The sequence below is a fragment of the Amblyomma americanum genome, chromosome 3 (assembly GCF_052857255.1).
Source record: "Amblyomma americanum isolate KBUSLIRL-KWMA chromosome 3, ASM5285725v1, whole genome shotgun sequence".
Taxonomy (NCBI): Eukaryota; Metazoa; Arthropoda; class Arachnida; order Ixodida; family Ixodidae; genus Amblyomma; species Amblyomma americanum.
Genome location: NC_135499.1, coordinates 213,491,556 through 213,512,191, shown reverse-complemented (window position 1 = coordinate 213,512,191; position 20,636 = coordinate 213,491,556). Strand labels below are relative to the sequence as shown.

General features: G+C 45.9%; 1 protein-coding gene across 1 annotated transcript in view; it reads right to left on the bottom strand.

The window, feature by feature from the left end:
* LOC144126026 (lysosomal dipeptide transporter MFSD1-like) overlaps nt 1-10,113 on the bottom strand; it is a 27,278-nt gene extending 17,165 nt beyond the window's left edge. Inside the window, exons 1-6 of the mRNA XM_077659905.1 lie at nt 9,864-10,113; nt 8,860-9,068; nt 5,697-5,764; nt 4,621-4,729; nt 1,433-1,529; nt 102-200 (exon numbers count right to left, since the gene is read on the bottom strand). Of these exons, the coding sequence (XP_077516031.1) occupies nt 102-200; nt 1,433-1,529; nt 4,621-4,729; nt 5,697-5,764; nt 8,860-9,068; nt 9,864-10,032 (751 nt within the window). The 5' untranslated portion in view covers nt 10,033-10,113. The remainder of the gene's footprint in view (nt 1-101; nt 201-1,432; nt 1,530-4,620; nt 4,730-5,696; nt 5,765-8,859; nt 9,069-9,863) is intronic.
* Nucleotides 10,114-20,636: the final 10,523 nt, after the last annotated feature.

Here is a 20,636-nt window from a genome sequence, read left to right as displayed (position 1 = left end):
TGGCACAAAAGCTGTGTGCGAGCACTGCACTTTTCTTTTATTGCTGTCCTCAGCAGCTTACTAATGCCAGTCTGCAATCATTACAGCATGAATGCACTTACCTGTCATGGCATCATCACGTCCCATGATGCGTTGTGCTCTGCGGTCGAGCACAGCCAGCACGATGGCACACAGCATCGACATCACACACCATGAAGCAGCTGGAAGCAACAAAGAAAGTCAGCAAGGAGAAGCCGGCAGGCAGTTTTCCGCAGTCTGTTTCCATACATACGCATGGTTGATAATGACCGGAATAATATACAGATATTTAAAGGAATCACTATGTTTCATACAGTGCCAGACTAATGGGCACAGGCACTCACAAAGGTTTTCGAAATATGAAAAAAAAAAGCAAGTAAGGTATATGCGGGCTTCCAAGTTTACAACGGGCATTCATACATTAGGCGGACCTAAATACCCCAGTTTAATTTGCTCTACAGACCAGAATGCACCCCAAAAGAGCAAAACTCAGTAAGCACTATGCAGTGTTTCAAAAATGTGCAAGAATAATCACATCACAAGAGCTCTTGAATGGTAGTACAGCCAATGTATTGACTAGTGTTACAGCATTTGTTTCACAATCCTTTATAGACCATGCCTAGCAAGATTGGACAACATACAATGAGCATTGTATCAAACTTTGCAACATGATGGCCATAGCTTTTATAGTAATGGAGCAAAAAGTGGTTTTAGAGGGGCTCTGAAAGCAGCTCTCAATAAAGCTGCGGTATGCCTGGTGTGTTAAAGGATGCTGCCTCAATGAATACCTTTTTAATGCATTTTGTAGAGGCTCAGTTATCTGTAGTCTAAACATGAATTTCAGTATGTTTGCACCTTTCCCTCTCCTCTCGCCACTTTTTGCAGGCTCAAAGGTTGACACTACCCCACTGGCCCCATCCACTTGGCCCCACTGCTGGCTTCAGACGCGAGCGGGGATTCTCCATGAGCGGTGCTTCCTGACCCGACGGATCGACACGGCTGACTGGCCGTGGCCATGCTAGCTGAACAATCTTTGATATAGTCTAACAAACAGCCGTTCAACTGACATATGGAGATGCACGAGCCAGAGGAGGGCATGAATATGAAAAAGTTACCGGAAAGAGCTCACCGACTTTCGCATGAGATTGTGGATTCTCTGCTGCATGTAGAAGTGTATCATTTGGCTCAGGCAACACAGCCTGGTGACTGACCCGAGTTTATGTGCTCTCCTCTAAAGGCATTTTAGAGCACCTTTAATAACAACAGCTAGATAAAAAGAGAGGAAATAGACACTCTTGTTTTAAGAATGGCACAGCGCATAAAACTGGACAGTGACAATAGTCCTGTCTGAGAGAGTGTAAGCAGTGGCTCACCACGTTAGAACACAAGTTGAAAGGCACTCAGCCGCACTCACCAATGAGAAGAGCCACTCCCAGACCCGTGACACCAGGGTATACTTTTGCCACAGCAGCGTACAGAAATGGCATAGTCATAAAGTTGGCCGTGCTTCCCTGCAATTTTAAGTGTTCAGGTAAGAAGAAAGTGAGCTTCAAACTTGGGAACCTCCATCATGAGATAGCATTAGCCTCGATGTACACAAGGTCTTGATCAAACTATTGCACATGCCTCTGAACTGCATATGCAGCACATAGCTCCCATCAAAGCTTTATAGTAGACCCTCATGAAATCAAACTCATTTAATTTGAACATTCAGTTTACTTAAACTAACACTTTGGTCTCGTAAACATAAGTATATCAAAAAGGCTTCCCTAAATTCCAACTACAAAGGTCAAACAAATTTTTTGTCTCCTTTAGAGTCTGAATTAGAGTGGCATTTAACTTACTGGAAGTGTAACTCTGACCAGCACTGAACTATCCTTGTGAGCTCTTTCTCGTGTTTTTTTCAGCTGTAACCATCATTCATGGCGTCAGCATTGGTACATTCGAACCTGGATATCAAATTTGAAGGGGACTGCGAAAAAACTGGAGGGGACATTTAAGCTCAGCCTTAAGGGCATGAAGCGATAGTATAAATAGGTCCCTTCAGTGGCCTGGGGTGGTCCTCTTTGCATGCCAGTTTGCAGACATGGATACATTGTTTTTCTTTTACCAACATAAAACACTTAACCTACCCTTAAGAGTACAAATCCCAGGCTGCTCTCCCCGAGCAACCTCTCGAGACCAATCATTAATTTAACTGCCAACTGCCATAGTGGGTAGTTTGCTTACCACCCAGTGGAGCACTTCCTTAGGTTAGAATTAAGATAAGCCTTTTTTGAATAACCACTTGATGGCAACGGAGCCAGACTGTCAGTATGAATGATAGGTTTTAATTAAGCGAGTCTGTATTAATGATAGTCCACAGTAAATAGGCATGTGTGTTGACAGTCGGCTGGTTCCTGCCAAAAGGCTGAGAGACAGTCCGGCTGTGTAGTTTGTTTTCGAAACTTTGCCACTAACCCGTGGTGACAGCAGCGATCTGCTGCGCATATCAGCGGGCCAGCCAATGCCACACACTGTTTGCTGCAACGATTGCCTTGTTGATCTTTTTTGTTTGTTTGTTTTACCAAGCCCTCTTGCCGTTCTGACGTCAATGCGTGCTTCTCTTGCTACCGTCTGCGTTGTATTTTTGTTCTTCCAGCGTGTCGAAACTCCACACTAGTAACATGCTGTCCGCAATTTGTGCGGTGAAGCCTCCTCACATGCGATGCCACATGCGAAGAAGCTCCAGCGCTACCGTTTCAGGCCCTGCATGTTGTCGCGGAGACCCTTACCATGCACTGTCGAGCAGTTCTGCTTCTGCCAGTCCTGATAGCGTGCGCGAATTAAAACATTTGACAAAACTGTGAGCAATCGCTGTTGCCATGCAGTTTTTATCTTAAAAGGAGATAACAATTGCCAAGGTTCCCACCAAAGAAATTTCGCTGTCACGTGGACAGCTTTTGGCTGTTTTGAGGAGCCATTGTATAATTCAACATTTGGATAATTCTGACGTTTTTTTCAACTCCCTTGAAGTTCGAAATAATGATGTTTCACTATTTCATTAAAGAAATTTAATAATGTGTTCGTATGCTAATTGCTCTAGTATTTTGCATGAATGAGGATTTAGAGATGATATCGGCTGGTAGTTAGATATTGGCTTATTGCCCGACCTATGTAATGGAAGCATCTTGGCCATCTTCCAGGATGAAGGGACTATGCCGGAAGCTAGCGATTTAAAAAAAATAAGAGTAAGACAGCGTGACGTCCATAAGGCATATCGAAAGAGAAACAGGTATGGCATGCATATTATCAGGTCTTTCACTTTGTCTATATATCAAAATTTAGCACGAGGTTTAAGAAATACTTTAGTTTGAGCTAGTTGGTTGTAACGCGACATAACTGCACAAATGCAAACTGGCGCGAAGACACGAGGACGAACACGCAGAGACAGGACTGGCTCCAGTCCTTCTGTACTAATTGAGATATCATTAATGGAGCAAGTTGGATGAGTGCTAGAGAAAGAAGGTACTCATGATTGTCGCAAGTGAAAATTGATTGATAGTACACTCTGAAGTCATTAGAAATTACTAATGGATCACTAGTTGCTTCACTGTTTATGCAGAAAGGCATACAAGAGCCGTCACGAGGCAGAATGGAACGTCAGAACTTATGGGGATTACTTTTCACCAAAACTGGTAGCTGCACGCTGTAGAAATGAATCTTTGGCTAACCTGGTTTTTATGTGAAGTTCCTCCTTTGCCTCAGTGAACCTAGCAATGTGTATACGGATTATGGCAGCACTTTAATCCTCTAAGCCTGCTGACACGACATGACAGATGTAATATATCTCTGTTCATCCAAGGGGTGTTAGTATTTTCTTTTTGTAGTTGTTGTAACGGAAAAGAATCGGTTAATACATGAGGTGACAATACGTTAGAAATATGCGACGAGAGCATTCACACCACTCGGTATGCTAAGCGTTTGCTGAAAATCTGTTGAAGCCATCAGCCAATGTATTAATGACAGAGGTGTCAGCATGATTGAATGCAGTAATGTGTAACAAAAATATGCTGAATTTTCAAGTAACTTCTACACTTGTAATCTTCTGGAACATGACAAGAACTGCTGCTTTTGAACAAAACACAGTGAACTTCCTCAAAAAAGATTAATATGAAGAAGCGCAGAACTTGTTCGTATATCAAGCAGCATTAATCTGGCAAAAGCTCTCAAGATTTGTGTTATGACAAATAGCAATCAATAATTGTGATAGCAACTTTTATCATTATTTTCTTTTCTCTATGAGCCTGATGCAGGCCGTTTGTAGTCGCTACAACACAAGCCATCCTTAGGCCATGACCATGCACACTGTTATAGCTGGTCACGGCTTTCAGTTTCACTTAACAGCCCTTTCAAGCTTTCAACGATGCCAGACAGGGCTTTGACCAGCGCACAAGTACAATGGCTTAGAATATCAGATTGGCGAATCTTGCGTATGCTCTTGTGCCACCGAGACATGGCCTTAATTTCATGTCAGGCTGTCTCTGACTGCACTGTGATAAAGAGAATGATGATACTGACAATTTCAATGTGCCAAATGTCTTCTTAAGGTGAACTACTGACCAGCCTCGAGATGCTAAGCTGGAGGCCGAAGACAGTGTTCAGCTCCTTGTCCTTGAACCAGGCCACCGAGTAGGTGTTTTGGGCAACAGCCAGAGATTCACCGCCAACCCTGCACAGAATGAAGCTCTAAATGGAGCTGCCAATAATCTCTGCAAGTAGCCAACAGCAGAGCTTAAGTTGACAATACCATTTGTTGGGCGAGTTGGTGCTCACGATAATCCATAACAGCGCGACAGACGGGACAGAGAAGAGAGGACACAACACAGAGCGCTGTATATACTTAAGCTGTAATTATTATTACAGCTTAAGTATACGCTCTAAACCTGGATACCAGATCTCTGCTTGATCTGCCCTTTTCACGGCATTATTCAACCCTTGAAATTGCTGCAGTTTTATCCCTTCCGAGTTCACATCCTATATTGTTCAGATTTAATGCATGTGGCTCTTGCCAGTAGACTTCTTATTCTACTAGTTGCCCCTTGCTTCAAATCCCTACTAGCTGCACCTTGCTTCAAATCCTAACTGTACTACTGTCATGGTGTTCTGAGAGTCAAAAGACGTGTGAAGTCCTCATCTGCAACCACTTTCCAAACACTTAGCGCTCTGGCACCAGCCATCACCAACTTTCGAGCAGCATATTTTTCTACCTGATCAAAGATCGCATGGCAATCTGCAGACCTCTATATTTGGGATCAAATGCCATTCTTCTCTGAAAAACTGAGCCTTTGGAGCCAATACGATTTAAGAGTTCCAGTTACCACATCCATGCAGATGTGACACTAAGTGTAAAAATAACAGAGAATAATTCACAAATTAACCGAATTGGATGCTTGAAGGGATGCCAGATAAACATAAGTAGACGTTAAGTACTGGTAACCTGGGCTATGTCAACATCTACACACAGTAATGACTGCGGTAGCTGATCTAAGAAAGGGAGAACAAAATGATGCTTATTTCAAGTAGTGCTTTCATTAAAACACAATGTTTCAAGCAGACAGGCGCACCTTTCGGCAAAGTGTGGTCAAAGTGTGTACAAGCACAAAGTCCACCACATTAAATTATAAGAGGGTGCTCACCCGAAAATGAATCTTCCGAACTGCATCAACCAGAAGCGATTGACAAAGGCTCCCATAGCAAAGACCACCTGAAAAATAGTTTAAACGGAACCATTTAAATCTACAAACCTTCAAAAATAAGCAGCCAGATCAGAAATACTTTCATTCAGAAACAAAAGAAAAAGATACTGAATGAAAGAGCACTTGTGGTTGTGATCCGAGCTGTTTACATAGTGCATAATCACACAAGTGTACGACCTTTATGCAGTTTTCTCTTTGCTGTGATAAACATGTCCTATGGCCTACTGCACTTAAAGAAGACAAGATGGCACGTTTAACATTCCACTGAGTGGCTGCCCCAATGGCTCAGTGACTACAGTGTTCAGCTGCTGAACAGTGGTTCATGGGTTCGACACCAGCAGCGGTGGCGGCATTTCAGTGGATGTGAAATATGAAAGTGCATCACTGCATTGGGTGGCACTGATCCTAGTGATGCCTCTGCATTAAAAAACCTACTAAAACGGCAAAACTTGCTTTTTTAGATCTTTCATTTCTTTGGGGCTGCTTGACCGGTAGTCCGATTGCACAACTGTAACTTCTTGTTCTTACGGAGTTAAAATAAAAACCCTTTGGATATCTCATCATCTATTTGACACATACATCAATTAGGCTTCTTGGCAGAGCATAATTTGCCATAATTGCTTCAATAATGCATAGACTTCATATAGTGACTATTTTTTGAATATGATGGAATATTCATGGCATCAAACAGTTGTGGTAGTGGTGATGGCGTTAAAGGTAAGTAGAGCTAGCCTTGCATCGAAAATGTCAGCAATTCCTCTGTTTGTGTCACACAGTCTAAATAAAATATAACTCTTGTCACTGCGTCACAAGGCCAGTGTCTCCAAAGAATTTTAATAGCATTTTTGCTACCATGTGCCTTTTAGCCTGTGGACCTTGAGGGAACCCCACTTCAGCTATGCTGTTTGGTGACACATTCTATCATCTCCTCAGGCTATGCAGAAATGTCTCATGCTCATGAGAAAAACAGGGGCACACTAGGAGAAAACATTGCACATCATGCACAACGGCATAGCTTGAGCATATTGCCGACATGTTGCAGATTCAGACAGCGTGAAAGCCGAGGACATGAACGACAACGTTAACAACAAAGTCAACTGTGGAGCTAAAACTGGAGTAGACTGGACCAACCCAGCTATGAGTCAGTACTCTGGTTAAGGAAACTCAGCCAAAAACGATTTACCGTGCACTTCCAATGGCTTCTCTTTCACACTGGACCGCTTGCGTTGTCACTTCACGTCCCAATCTTTCTTGCTGTCTAAACCTGCTATAGAATTATGACTTACACGAAGGAAGTCATCTATGAGCCATTGCAATGTCTCTTTAGACAGCCAAAGATTTTCAATGGCCAAAGATTCTGCCATTGTAGACGATACTATTCTGTGCAGTCAACCTGCCAAAGATGTTTTGAGGCTAGTGATCCCAAATGTGGCAGAGCACAATTACTCAGACTCACTAATTGAGCCATTAGTGCACACTTGCAGGTTATCTCCATAGCCACTGTTGAAAACAAAATTTGCTAATCTCAAGACCTGCACAAACAGAACAGCTCCAGCACGTATCTTCTTGTTCATCCCCTTCGCCACACTGGGGCGAAAACAATACAGGAGTGTGTGGCGCTAATATATACCTTGCGGGAAAAATGGCCTCTATGATTTTATCTCAAAGACGATGTGTTTATTATTTATCCATGTAATCATCACTCATCATTAGTGCCCACACGTAGGTGATCTCTATAGTCACTGTTGAAAGCAAGACCTACAAAATTGAAGACCAGCACAAATACCACAGCTCCAGCGTGCGTGTCCTAGTTCACCCCTTTTGCACACTAGGGCAGAAGCAATACTAGTACAGGTGGCAATAATATATACCACATGGAAAAAATTGCCTCCTCTATCACTTTACCTCAATGAGGACGTGTTTATGATTTATCCATGTAATTATCATTCACTGATCTACACTAGGTGTGACTGTGCCGATGAAAAGACAGAGGCAAGAGGAAAGTTTTTTTTTCTTTTTTAGAGCAGAAAAAATTGTCACTGTGGACGTTTACATTGATTAAGAGAGAGCAGAGAAAATCAGCGTTGCACTAAATGTGCACGCACAGAACATCAGATGCTGATGATGATCACAGTAGATGAAAAGGCCAATCGAGCGCCCTCAACAGCCGAGGAGCAAATGAAAGTTGGTGCACGCGGCTCCACAGGACCTCGCTATCTGTGCACGTCTGTAGTTCAGCAGGCGTTCATTGAGGTACTAGAGTACCAGGGATCTTGCCTCTGCTCTGGGTGTGAACTGAGCATATGCATGGGATAACTTGCTGGCACATTATATAATTGCTTGGCTTGGAGGTCTGCAGTTGTGTGAACAGTCCGAATGGCAGCAAAGAAGCGACTTTCAGTTTTATTAAGCGAAGCAGGTCTCGATTGGGTAGAGTTTCTCCAAGTTGGATTAACTGTACCAGCAGTATACGTGAGGTCCGCAAAAGTAACGGAAGGCAATGAGCTTTGTCCCCAACCTCGTTAAAAGTGGTTTGGCTTGGAACTCCCGGAGCTATTTTTAAACCCTCTATGTAAGTTATCTCGAGGAGACTAAATTGGCTATTTGCAGGAATAAAAATGGTATCGGAGTTGTTTAGGTGTACGTGGAAGCAGGGCTTTTATTTTAACAAAACAGTATGCTTGTGTGCTTTAGAGCTGAGACTGATAACCACAAGTGATAATGTGAAATAATTCTCTTTCTGAGCATTTGACAAATTCAGGGCAGCTGCTGCTAATTTTATAAATGGCATTGCGATTTTCGGTGAAGCAGTGCTCTGCAAAATGGTTTCAATGAACTGTTTAGAAACCATCAAAACAATGAAAAAGCGTCACTGTAAGCATCTCGTACAAAGCAGGTACCACTGCAAATCTAGGAATTCAGAACTATAAACCATCACACTCGTTTTTGATGAGTTTTTTTTTGGTCACAAAAAAAAAAACCACTTTTGCAAGCAGCTACTCAATAATCATAACATTACAAACATAATCATAACTCCACATAACATCATCATAACCATAACATAATCATAGCTCAAACAGAACAAGAGAGAGGAGTGCCTTGCCTGGCCCACGATGATAATGAATGAAAAGATAAAGGCACCAAGACGGATGCCGAAGACACGGTCGATGAGAAAGCCGCCGGCAAAGCAGAGGACTGTGTTTGGCCATGAATACCAGGAGTACAAGCTGCTGAACTCTGAAGCCCGTACAAACATGACATTTTCAATTTGGCTCTGCAAGGCACCAGGGTTGTCGAAGCAGTAGTAACTACCTGCACACGTGCGCACAAAGAAAGAAAAAGACATTAACAACAACAACAACAACAACAAAGAGCAGGCTGCATATTTAATTACTATGACTGACTGCATAGCTCCCAGAAACGATTTCTATAAGAGCTTAAGTTTGACACAGCAAAAACGACCCAATATCAGAATAAATCAGTTTGGTAAGAGTGGTGTGCCTGCAGGGGAAAGGGTCTTCAAATCGCACAAGCACTTGGACTGTCAACGTATCCGTGGACCCGAGACCACTGATAAGGGAGAAACAAAGGAAAGCCACCCTAGGATAAGATAGGTGGCGCAAAATTTTTGCATTCTTCGCCGTGTGGCCTAAGCCGCGCTCCACTTTCATTTTTTTTTTCTTGGCAATGGCGTGCACGGGAACTTTGTCGTTGCACGCACTACACATTGATAACGCAAGGTATGAATGATGGTTCATTAAACTTGCCACGGACGTTGCACACTACACAGATAATGGTGACACCGCAAGTTCGAATAAAGACAGAATTTATGATAGAATGCGGAGATACACTTAAATCGCGCGAGAACGTGCAATCACACACACAGTATATAGCTGCACAAGCTATGTGACAGTTATCAACTATGGCAGTTGCTAACGCTACCTGCAAAGTTCCAAAATCAGTTTTTTTCACCCCGAAACTCTGCATAAAAACTTTCGCAGGCAATTATTGCTGCTCCAGCTGGTGAAGAGCAATTAATGGTGTTCATGGGAAGATGTCGCAGCTCCTCGAACGAGCCAGCAGGCAAGACAAAATGAATGAACTTACCGAAAGCTAAGAAACAGAGGAAAAATAGCACGATAAGACGATGTGCCCTGGTTCTGGGGTCGCAAAAGGCGCTGGCGCAGTTTCCAAGCCGACGGACGACGACGTCATCCTGTTCCTCAGCGCCTTCTTGGTCAGAAGGCACGAGCCCTGCTGTGTCCGACTCCGTCATACTCGCGCAGAAACACCTCTCACGTGCCTCCGCGAGCGCTCAGCTGTCACCAACTCCCCTTGGTTGTTCTCCTTCCCGACCGGAAAAGAGAGATCTACCGGATATGATGCCCTGGTCTGTAGCTTTTCTTTCAAGCGTTGTTTTGGTGAGTTCGCTTGTTGTCTTTTTTTTACGCATTATTTTTATTTATCTTTTGAGGTTTGTAATCAACTGCATAAAGTGGTTGCGTTAAGAGAAAAACGCGGCAATTTCAAATTTGCTCTTTCGTCGCAAAGGCGACGATTGAGCATGAAAAAGGCTGTGAACAAGGAGATACGCCCCAGTAGCCACGAAACGAAGTGTAAGCGGCGGAAGGCGGAAGGATGGCGATCGGTCGACACATGCGCTCCCCCAAATCCTTGTTGCTGCGTAATGAAAACTGTTGCTTGTGAGTTTCTAGCACTTTCAAAACTGAGAAAATAAATTATCTTTCCAGGCGTAGATAACTGCTAAATTTGAAATAAACAATTTCACGCATGCATGAAAATTAGTACAATCACTGCGTCGGATCGAAAGGTGGTGAAATACTGACAGAGCTATAAACCAATTGGTGATGAAGATTGCTCGAAAAAATCTGCTTTGTGGGAAAAACAACGAACATCGGAATGTTACTTGCGCGACGGACGTCGTTCGAAATATCCCTCTCAGCTGTGGCCGGGTTTACATGGGTCAAACGGGAACGGTAACTGTGCTAACAACAGGTTATGCAAACACGCATCGACACTGGAATCTGGGGCTGGCTCGCACCCGCGCTTGTATTTTAAGGATTGCAAAGACTATGAGCACAAGTGTGCGCCCAGTACAGACAACCTGAGCGCTACTATAATTGTCATTTCGGCAAAGCAAAGATTTTAGACGCCTCAAGCATAATCTCAACCAGTAATGACTCGTGCATAAGTAACAGTCTGTTACACAACTTGGCATAGAGCAGGCTTCTTTAGGCATCCTGTTGATTTATTTGCGATGCGCTTTTCTTTGGCATGTTGGTCACTTCAAGTCAAGACATACATGTGTCGGCTCACTTCACGTTTATCTTCGGTGCCCTCCTTCGTCATGATATGTTTTTATGCTTATTTACGTGCTTAAGAATAATGCTTACAGCGCGCATGCTCATCGACAGATGACTTTCCTGATTCATTTAAGCTGGTTGTTGCTCCCGTTGCCTGCTTGTCTTTTCTTTCTCTTTGCCTCTCTTGTCGTGTTTCGTGATAACCAATCAACCTCGGAGTAACCAAAGACCAGGTAAAGGGGAAACATGACATAAGAAAGCCCACTTTTGAACTGCCTGCCCAATTTAGTGAAATTTCGGGTGTACACACTTGACCACCTTCAAGACATCATGTGCCAAATTTTATAATTATGTTTATTCTTTTAGATGTTAGGCACATTCAAAGATGAAGCGACTGTTGCTACTTAGGAAACCTTTCGGTTTGCAACAAATGGTACATCTCTACACATGTGTGGGGCTGTGCATGGGATTATGCGGTCGTATTTTTCGACTTTCAGCTTTTTCTGGGAAACAAAAAGCTTATACTGTATCTGAACGGACAAGCGACCACAAACCCAATTAAAAGACGCAATCGGAAGGCGATAAATGTAACGCAGAAATGCACAACCAATACTGATAACGTAGATTTGTGTCTCATCGTAGATTACATCATATGATCGCCTATATATGCATTTATTTTGTTGATATAGCATATTAAGGCTAAAAAAATACGCATTCGAAGCGCCAAGGCTATATAGAAACACTCATCGGAAAGACAACCACGAACAACCGTGATGGCGGGAAAAAAAAATTATTGCTCACGTGCGAACGTTTGCATCAACCTTAACTCGAATCTTGACATTTGAATTCTGAAATTCCACGTTCGACCTTGCCAAGAGAGAACAATGGCATTAGAAAGAGCGTAAAACGACCTTTCCAACGAGAGGGCCCACACGCCTTACGTACTAGGCCTCTTCCGGTTTGAAAGATACGTTCGTCATCCACACCCGATTAAACATGAATTTTTGGCTTTTTAGTTGTTGTTGTTCGGCTACTTTCGTGCATGTCTGCAGTCGTCAACTTGTATGTTGTTTCAGAAAGTAATGAACTTCAAATGTTTTGCTTCGTGAAAAAGAAAACAACAAGCTCACGTAATCTTATTGAAAGTGTATCTACAGGCTCTTGGTCGATGTCCAGCGCACTATATCCTCCATAAGGTTACTGGAGCGACCTTAGTAGGTAACTACGCCTGAACGTGTGGCATAGCCGCATAGAGCCAACTTTATCATATTACCTAACATGCTCCACAGAATACATGACAGTGCAAGAACGCTTTATCTATACTGACTGTTTCAATGCTAAACGCGCGCTATACGAAATCTGCTTGTTATTGGGCTCGCCTATGCTGCAGACGACGCGGATTTAAATAAGGAAAGTATATCATCCGAACTTGGTATTGAAAACGCAAGTCGTATGCCATTTCTGCGTCGAAGCGCGAATAAGCCAGCGGTTTAACTGAGATAAGATTTTTACGGTGTGCGTTTAGCGTTGCAACAGTGCATTATTTGGGACAATGGCTGAACTGCACCTGCTCTATTAGGATGGGAAGGAGGAGGTCTTCGGGCAAGTGCTAAGTGGACTGCCTCGAGAAAATGTCGTCATGGCAGCTGCCTTATCTGCAACCTGCTCACTCTGTTCTATTAAGGTTTACGGTTTATTGTCTATTGTGGTTTAACGTCCCAAAGCTACTCATGCTATGAGAGACGCCGTAGTGAAGGGCTCCGGAAATTTCGTCCACATCGGGTTCTTTAACGTGCTCTGACATCGCACAATACACGGGCCTCTATAGAATTTCGCCTTCACAGAAATGCAGCCGCCGCGGCCGGGATCGAAACAGCGTCTTTCGGCTCAGTAGCTGAGCGCCATAACCGCTCAACCACAGCGGCGGCACTTTGCCGTATTAGGCGAATAGTAGTAGTAGTAGTAAGTGGTTTTTATTAAAATAATAATAAAAAGGAAGGAAAAGATGCTGTTACACGTTTCGGGAGACGGGCCACGTGTATCGGCTCTGGGCGAGAGGTTGGAGGGAACAAGAGAAGGCAGAGTGCAGCGCCCAAGTCGCTCTGAGTTCGTGTAAACACAGCACGTGAGAAGCGCTGATAAGATCAGAGCGTGGGACCATGAACGCTTAAACGTGTTAGTACATGGCAGATTAGTAGAAAAGTGCGGCGAATCGTACTCTTCTGCAACTGGATATTTTATTTTCTGAAATTTAAGCCGTTTTCTTCGAGTTCAAACATTTCTGCCAAATAATACATGTCCCAGAGAGCCATATAAACATTTTAATCTGCTGATGTAATTCGCGCATGTTAAAAAAATTGTAACAATGATACTTTCTGTGCGAAACTAATTAACCGACTGTGCATACAACTTTTTCTTTAGGCAGCTTTTTGCTGAATAATACTGAATTAGTACCATGCTTATATATATTGGCCACGAGAAATATTGAGCACAGGAAAAGAAGAAGTTTTTTGTTGGTCAATTTTAGTCAGACCTTGTTTTGCATCCACCTGGAAAATTCACAGAGCTGACACATGATCTAAATCTTTTTCCCCAAAAATATTGTTGGAAATTATTTTCGATAATGCAATTAGGGTGCATAAATTTCTGTAAGAAATCGGGGAGGGTCGAGCGCAAACTCAGGTATATTTGGCGTGGAATAATTCTGAAAAGAATTTTTTGAAAGATAAAGATTATCGGTATTTACACCCAGGGTTATGAGTATGATCAGCGCTAGCTGCTCCACATTGTGCTTTTGCAATTATAGCATTTGCTTTAAATGCTGCTCTCACGCATAGGTGTGTGACAGTTGTTCATGCCTTTTCTTTGGGGGGGGGGGGGGGAGGGGTGCGGGAGGGGGATACAATGAATGCTTTATGATGTCATAACTATGTTGCCACGGGCTTGAAAATCTCGTCTTGTAGCGCGTTTGCGAGAAGCGTCCCGACAGCATTCGTCCTCTGTTCGACCTCCCGCATACGTGTAGCGTTTAGAGCCCAATGTTCCACCTCGGCTGCATACATGGTCCTCTCGCAAATCGACTGAATGTCACGTGTGTGTAAGTGGCAAAACGAAGAAAGAAAAACAAAGTGCTCGGGTTTGCCGACGGGTCTATGACCGCTCCACGAATCAAATAACTAGAGTGGCCACGGATAACCACAGGACGTCCACATCTAATCTAAGCGTACGCATATGCAGATATTCTTGTTAGAAGTTCATAGGACGACCGAAATCGATCAGTACCCTTTGTGAACGCCAAACTAATATATAACAGGACTTTCGTACCAAGATCGTGTACGATATGAGGCCCCTGTGGGTCCCACTTGGGCAAGTGTGGCTGGGCAACCCCCCTGATACCTACGTCAGCCCAATCCCAAATTGGGCTTGCCCCTGTTGGTGCTACATGGGTCCATATCGGCGTTGCTAGGACCAACCCACACCACTTTAATGTTCGAGCACACATCGGCCCGATCGTTGGCGTTTGAGGGCAACATAAATGTAACATAAATTCAACATTGATTCAACATAAATGTAGGCTCTGTATGGAAAAAACCTCGTCAAGCCGAAATGGGGCACTTACACTAAACCGCTGTGGGTCCCACACAGGCTACGGCGAGGCTGCAAAAAGGGGCGTGTCCGCATGCTGCGCACATAGGTCCCTTGCAGGGTACGAGAGGGCATGTGCAACGTAAATGTGGGCTCTATGTGGGAAAAACCTTGTCAAGCCCAACTGGGGCGCGGAAAAAAGAACCGCTGTAGGTCCGACATCAACCGAGGTGGGGCGTGCCCGCATGCTGGCCACGTCGGAACCTTGTCGGTTATCACCTGCATAGACGTAGGCTTTATGCGGGAAAAATTTCGTCAAGCCCAGCAGGGGCTGCCCATACAAAACCGCTGTAGGTCCCACATAGGCCGTGGCGGGGCTGCAGAAGGCACGTGCCTGCATGCTGTCTACATCGGTCTGGTCGTGGACTTGAGGGCTGGCGCCACATAAATGCGGGCTCCATGCAGAAAAAAAGCGGCAAGCCTCGAATGGGGTTGCCGATGCAATGCCGCAATCAGCCCTACATTGGACGTTGTGGGGCTAACACACCGAAGTGCCTGCATTCTGTCTACGTGCCTTCTTTCAGATCGCTAATTTGTATTATGTATATATATATGCTGATAACCTACTCTTACAGATACATGATGGAAGCGAACAGTCACCGAAAGAAAGGAGCATAGGAGATAGGGGCAGCTAACGAAAGCCTAGATTCTGGCAGTCTTGATGCCATAGGCAGCATAATGGGGTTCTCGCACAGCTTCCGCCCTCACCGTTCGATCACGTTCCTACGTTGTACTCGCGGTAATGCAGGACGTACTACGTCCGCCGCAATGGACGAGGGTGGCGCTGGCGAACGCTAATGTTTCGGTTACACCACACATAAATACCCCCGAAAGCAGAATATTGGACAGCCATCGCCGTAGCTCAGTTGGCAGAGCACCGCACGCGAAATTCGGAGGTCGTGGGTTCGGATCCCACCGGCGGGTTCTCGCACAGCTTCTGCCGTCACCGCTCGAACACATTCCTACGAGCTGTTGTGCTCGCGCTTCCTTCCTGCTGTGGAGTTCGGCGAAGTTCGGCATGGGGAGGATTCCCTGAGGGCCACCGCGAGGGTGGGTGAGCCCTCTGGGGGAGACGTGGCTGCAGGAATGCCGGAAGCAGTGACGATAATAGCGTCCCCACGTGTTCGAACAGGTCATCGGGTGCAGCGACGATAATAGCGCCCCCACGTATTCGTTCCGGTCCTCAGACGACGAAGTACAGGATCAGTGTTTCAGTAGAGTCAGTTCTTGGGCTAGTTGGTATTCTTGATTCACGTTCACAGTATTCCAGCGCAACGGCACATAGCCAAAGAAAAGAAAAGAAGACGGAGAAGAAGAAGGACGAACACAGCGCTGACTGACAACTGTTTAATCAGAGACGTACACACAGCTTAAATACTCTTAGACCAACTACGGTGTGCGCTTACGCTGGTCTAAGAGTATTTAAGCTGCGTGTACGTCTCTGATTAAACAGTTGTCAGTCAGCGCTGTGTTCGTCCTTCTCCGTCTTCTTTTCTTTTCTTTGGGTATGTGCCGTTGCGCTGGAATACTGTGAACGTGAATCAAGATCAGTGTTGCCCTCTTCAGTCACGCTGGAGTTGAACAATTGCCCGAGAGATGCGCCTTCGACAGAGGTTCCGCGTTCCGGTCATCAGTACAAGACCTTTCAACCCCTGCACGAGACAGCCTGCATTCCTGTGTCACGCAGGCGCCTTCCTGGTCCACATGGGCGCGGTCCAGACACACGTGCGCGCCCACCTGGAGGCCGCGTGGACGACAACGTGACCGGGTCCTGTTCCCTTTCCCTCGACCGAGCTGCGAGATAACATCAGGACCGCCCTGCCGTGGGTGGTACCATCAGTGCCATCGTGTGATTGGACATCATTCTTCGAACTGCATTCCCCAGCTAGGGATCTGGGGAATACGAAGAGTATTTAAGGAGCTGCTGGTTTGGTACGAGAGAGAGCCCCCCTATTGAGAGATACCAGAGACTCCCGACTGCTAAGAAGCTCTCTTTACTGAGAAACACTCTCGTTGCCCGTACTTGTACATAATGTAAATAGTCCTTGTATAAAGTTTTCCAAGTTTTCTTCCTCCGATCGTCCTCGTCTCTTCTCCGGCCCAGTCACGTTACCTGAATACCAAGAACTGGTGGCAGCGGTGGGATGCTGCTACCTGAATCCCGACAATACTGTCACCATAAGCGCCGACCGCGGGGGGGCAGCTCCCCCCCCCCCTCCTCCCAGAGACTGAGCGATCGGGTCAGCGGGCAGCATATAATCTGCTACGGACTGGTACATTCACACGGGCGACGGGGAGTCGCCAAGAGCGATGTCGCTGTTTCCAGTCGCACGCTTCAGTTTAAAATATGTTTATATTCAGATTGCAATGTTGCCGTCCAATGTTGTGCCCTTGCAAAGTGCTTTTTGTGTATCTGGAATAAACCGGCGTTTTTAAAAGACTGGATTTGTCACTCGTCGGGGGAGAACGTGGCTCGCGGACCAGTTCTTTTAAAGGCGGGGATTTTAATATAGCCTCTCCGCATGTCTACATCTTGTGCTAACACCATGTGAAGATACCATGTAACACGTATAATACATATGTCCAGCCTGAGAAATCACGATATTTTGCATTTAACGTTCGATTAATCGCATGCACCATAGTCAAAAGCTACAAGACCGTTAGCGACTATAAAAAAGCTCATTTTGTAGCTCTTAATAACTTGGTTGTTCTTTTTTAGATATTTTTTACCAGATTATCTTGAACGCTTAGTAGAAACAAACCGGTGCCGGAAATAAAGTGTCTTGACGGATTCATCGTCTTATCCCTCTTAGGTGGCCAAGGAGCAAGCCCGGAGAAGGGGTGGTGGAGGGTGAATGAAAAAGAAAGAAGGTGCTAACTACGCCCCCCCCCCCCCCACCCCTCCGCCGACAGACTGAAAACTCGGCGCCTATGACTCTCACTTGATAGCGCACTTTGTGCTACATAAAAAAAAAATTCTAGACATCTGACAATAGTTATTTGTAGACGCATGGAGTACAACATATTTGTTTATTACAAGGAATAGCCACATGGCTACAAATTCGGGGAGCCGAACGAAACGTATCGGCTCCTGACCAGGGCTGAGGCCACAGAAAGGGCGTGGTGCGACGCTGAGGTGATCACGCGCTATGCGCCGGATGTTTCTGATACTTGACGCCTCGCGGAAACACAGCTCGGCTTGGATAAACGCTCGGAGATTCAAACAAAACCCGTGGGAAGCACCGGCTGCGTGCCGGGAGCGCGAACGAGTGCGTACACGACGCAGGAAACACTGGCCCTTGGATGTGAAACTAAAGATGAGGGACGGGGGCACGGGGTATCTGGCTGCATGCTGCGCATCTGGCAGGGGCGCTTCTGCGCATGGCGGCTGTGGCGCACGTCTACCATTCCACCTTTTCTTTTACCTCGGTTTCTTTGAACTCTATTCTATCCGCCCGTGGCAGTAACAGTTGCCTTGTAAATGCCATTCAAGAGGCCCGTGCAGTTTCCCTTTCGGCTTTCGCACAAACACGTACACACTCAACCACACACACAAGGTAGAGAAAGTACAAACAGTCGCACAAAGAACACTTGCGATGTGTATGTCTCATGACGGAACTTAATGTCCTTTGGATATTCCAAAAATACCAGTTGACAAAACTGAACGTTTCCAAATAAAGGACTTTTGAAGATCGTTACAGCTGAGGTTAGGCGGGTGACACATATTCGTTTCAGGCAAAAATTTATAAAGGAAGCTTAAACTTCGTTTTCGAGCAACCCTTAGCCGTGAACGTTCTCTGAAAGTGCGCATATACTCGTCTTCATTTCGCGCGAGTGGATGATGATGAGCAGTGCGTCACAACGGACCCGAGCACCCGCGCCTAGCCGTGCGTGGCAGCGTCGTGTGCGAGGAACTTCCTCGCACACGACGCTGCGACACGACAACCACCAGGATACCCTTGAAGGGGATCCTGGTGGTTGAGCCGATGCCGAGCGTTTGGATCTTTAAGGCCACTCGGCGGAGGCAACACACCGCTTTAGCTCCAACTTCCTGTAGAAGGCACCTCCGGCCTGACCCGACCGGGGGAAATCGGCAGTTGCCTTTTCCTGTCCCCCCATCCCCTCATCTTTCAATTTCCTATCTTCTATTTCACAACTTTCCTGTCTCCTTATCCCTTCTTGGTTTTTCCTTCTTCCAAGCGGCGAGGGTTAACCTTGTGTGGCGAACCACCCTGAGTTACGCCATATTTGGTTATAGTTACGGTCTGCAGCTGGCGTGGGCAGGACTTGCTCGCAGTTCCTGTCCCATCCCCTCGTTGGGCTCCGTGGTGCGGTTGCCACCGTGGCCGGGTAGGTGGATACTGGGTAGGTGGATACGACTACGAGTATGGCGCTGAGCGCGCAGAAATGTCAGAGGCCGAACGGGCCATAGAAAAGGAGCGAGGCAACGCAATTATCCAAGAGCTCAAGCGCCAGTTAGCGGTAGCCGAAGAGAAGCTCCGGCAGGAGAGGAAGAGAATTGAGGAGGAGGAACGCTGGCGCAGAGCGGCGCGTGTACCGCCGAAGACGGCACAGCCACAGCCATGCCCTATCATCGCGAACGACGCTGATCAAACGCTGATCGATGCGGCGATTAAAGAGGATAGTGGCAGCGGCATTCATTAGGTGCCTATTGAGGACAGTCAGGAGGAGAACAAGGTTCCTCCAGACGGTGCAGCGATCAGTAGAGTCGAGGAGCCGCACGTTGTGCAGTCAACCACGGGTGTTGACACACACCAACACCCCTTGATTCCTAGAGCGGAGGTGGGCCCTGCGCACGTGCCCAGGAAAAATTCGGCCAGCGATCAGACCATGCAGGCCGAATATTGCGAAGCAGCCGAGCATGTGGTTATTAAGGCTAATGGCGCTGATGACCGAACGCACGGACTGCCTTGCCGGACTGGTTGCCCAGTTTGACATGTTGCCAGTAGAAGCGCCAGTAGGCCAGAGAGCGTTTGGCGAAAGCGGCGTGTGCGTGCAAACAGCTTGCGCATCCTTCACAACTGCGTTGGAGAAGCCAGCTCCAGAGCTGGGTAGTCGCCACTGTTTGGAGCCCGTAAACTCAGACTCGTTCAGCGCCGCAATAAGCTTGGCTCTAGATGAGGGGAATCAGAGCAGTGACGACGGGGGATTCACCCCATGCCCTGGGAGAAGCGAAGTTACACTACCGCTGATAGAGGCGAAGCGCGACTGATGCTGCGATCTCCTTGCGGGTCTGGGCGACAGGCGGATCGCAAACATAGAGGTCTCTGATGACAAATTCCTTGAGTTGGCCATGCCACGTTCTCACTTTTACACATTTACCGCTTTTTTGTACGCTCTTGCCCAGACTACCGGTGAATAGTGTATCTGTCCGCAAGACCACTATACCTAAAATGACTGGACCTACTGCACAACCCCGTGCACAACGCCGCCTGTCGCGAACGTGCACGCGAAGACCTCATTAAAGATGGATGTAGAATCGGCCGGCGGGATGACGTTTTCATCGTCATCGACAAGGGTTATTATGTCGTCATGCTTTGGGTTTATGGTGCGCCAAAACTTTTTCGTGTCAGTAGATAGCATAGATGGCAATGCATCTTTTGCATACTTAAGGGCGGTGATGTAGTCGTTAGATGCACGTTTGTAGGCTGCCCATTTTGCACTGTTAGCGAATGTTTTAGCTAATTTATATAAACTTTTTTCTGTTAGATAAGCGCTTGATGTGAGTGTTGTACCAGGGAGCATGATCGTCAGAGGAAACAGTGTATGTAGGGATAAATTTTTCTGTTAATTCACTGGTTTTAGTAACAAACATGTCCCAGTTCGCTTGCACACTGCGGTCGTCGAAATCTGTGAGGAAAGTGTCAAGAAATATACACAACTCTTTGTT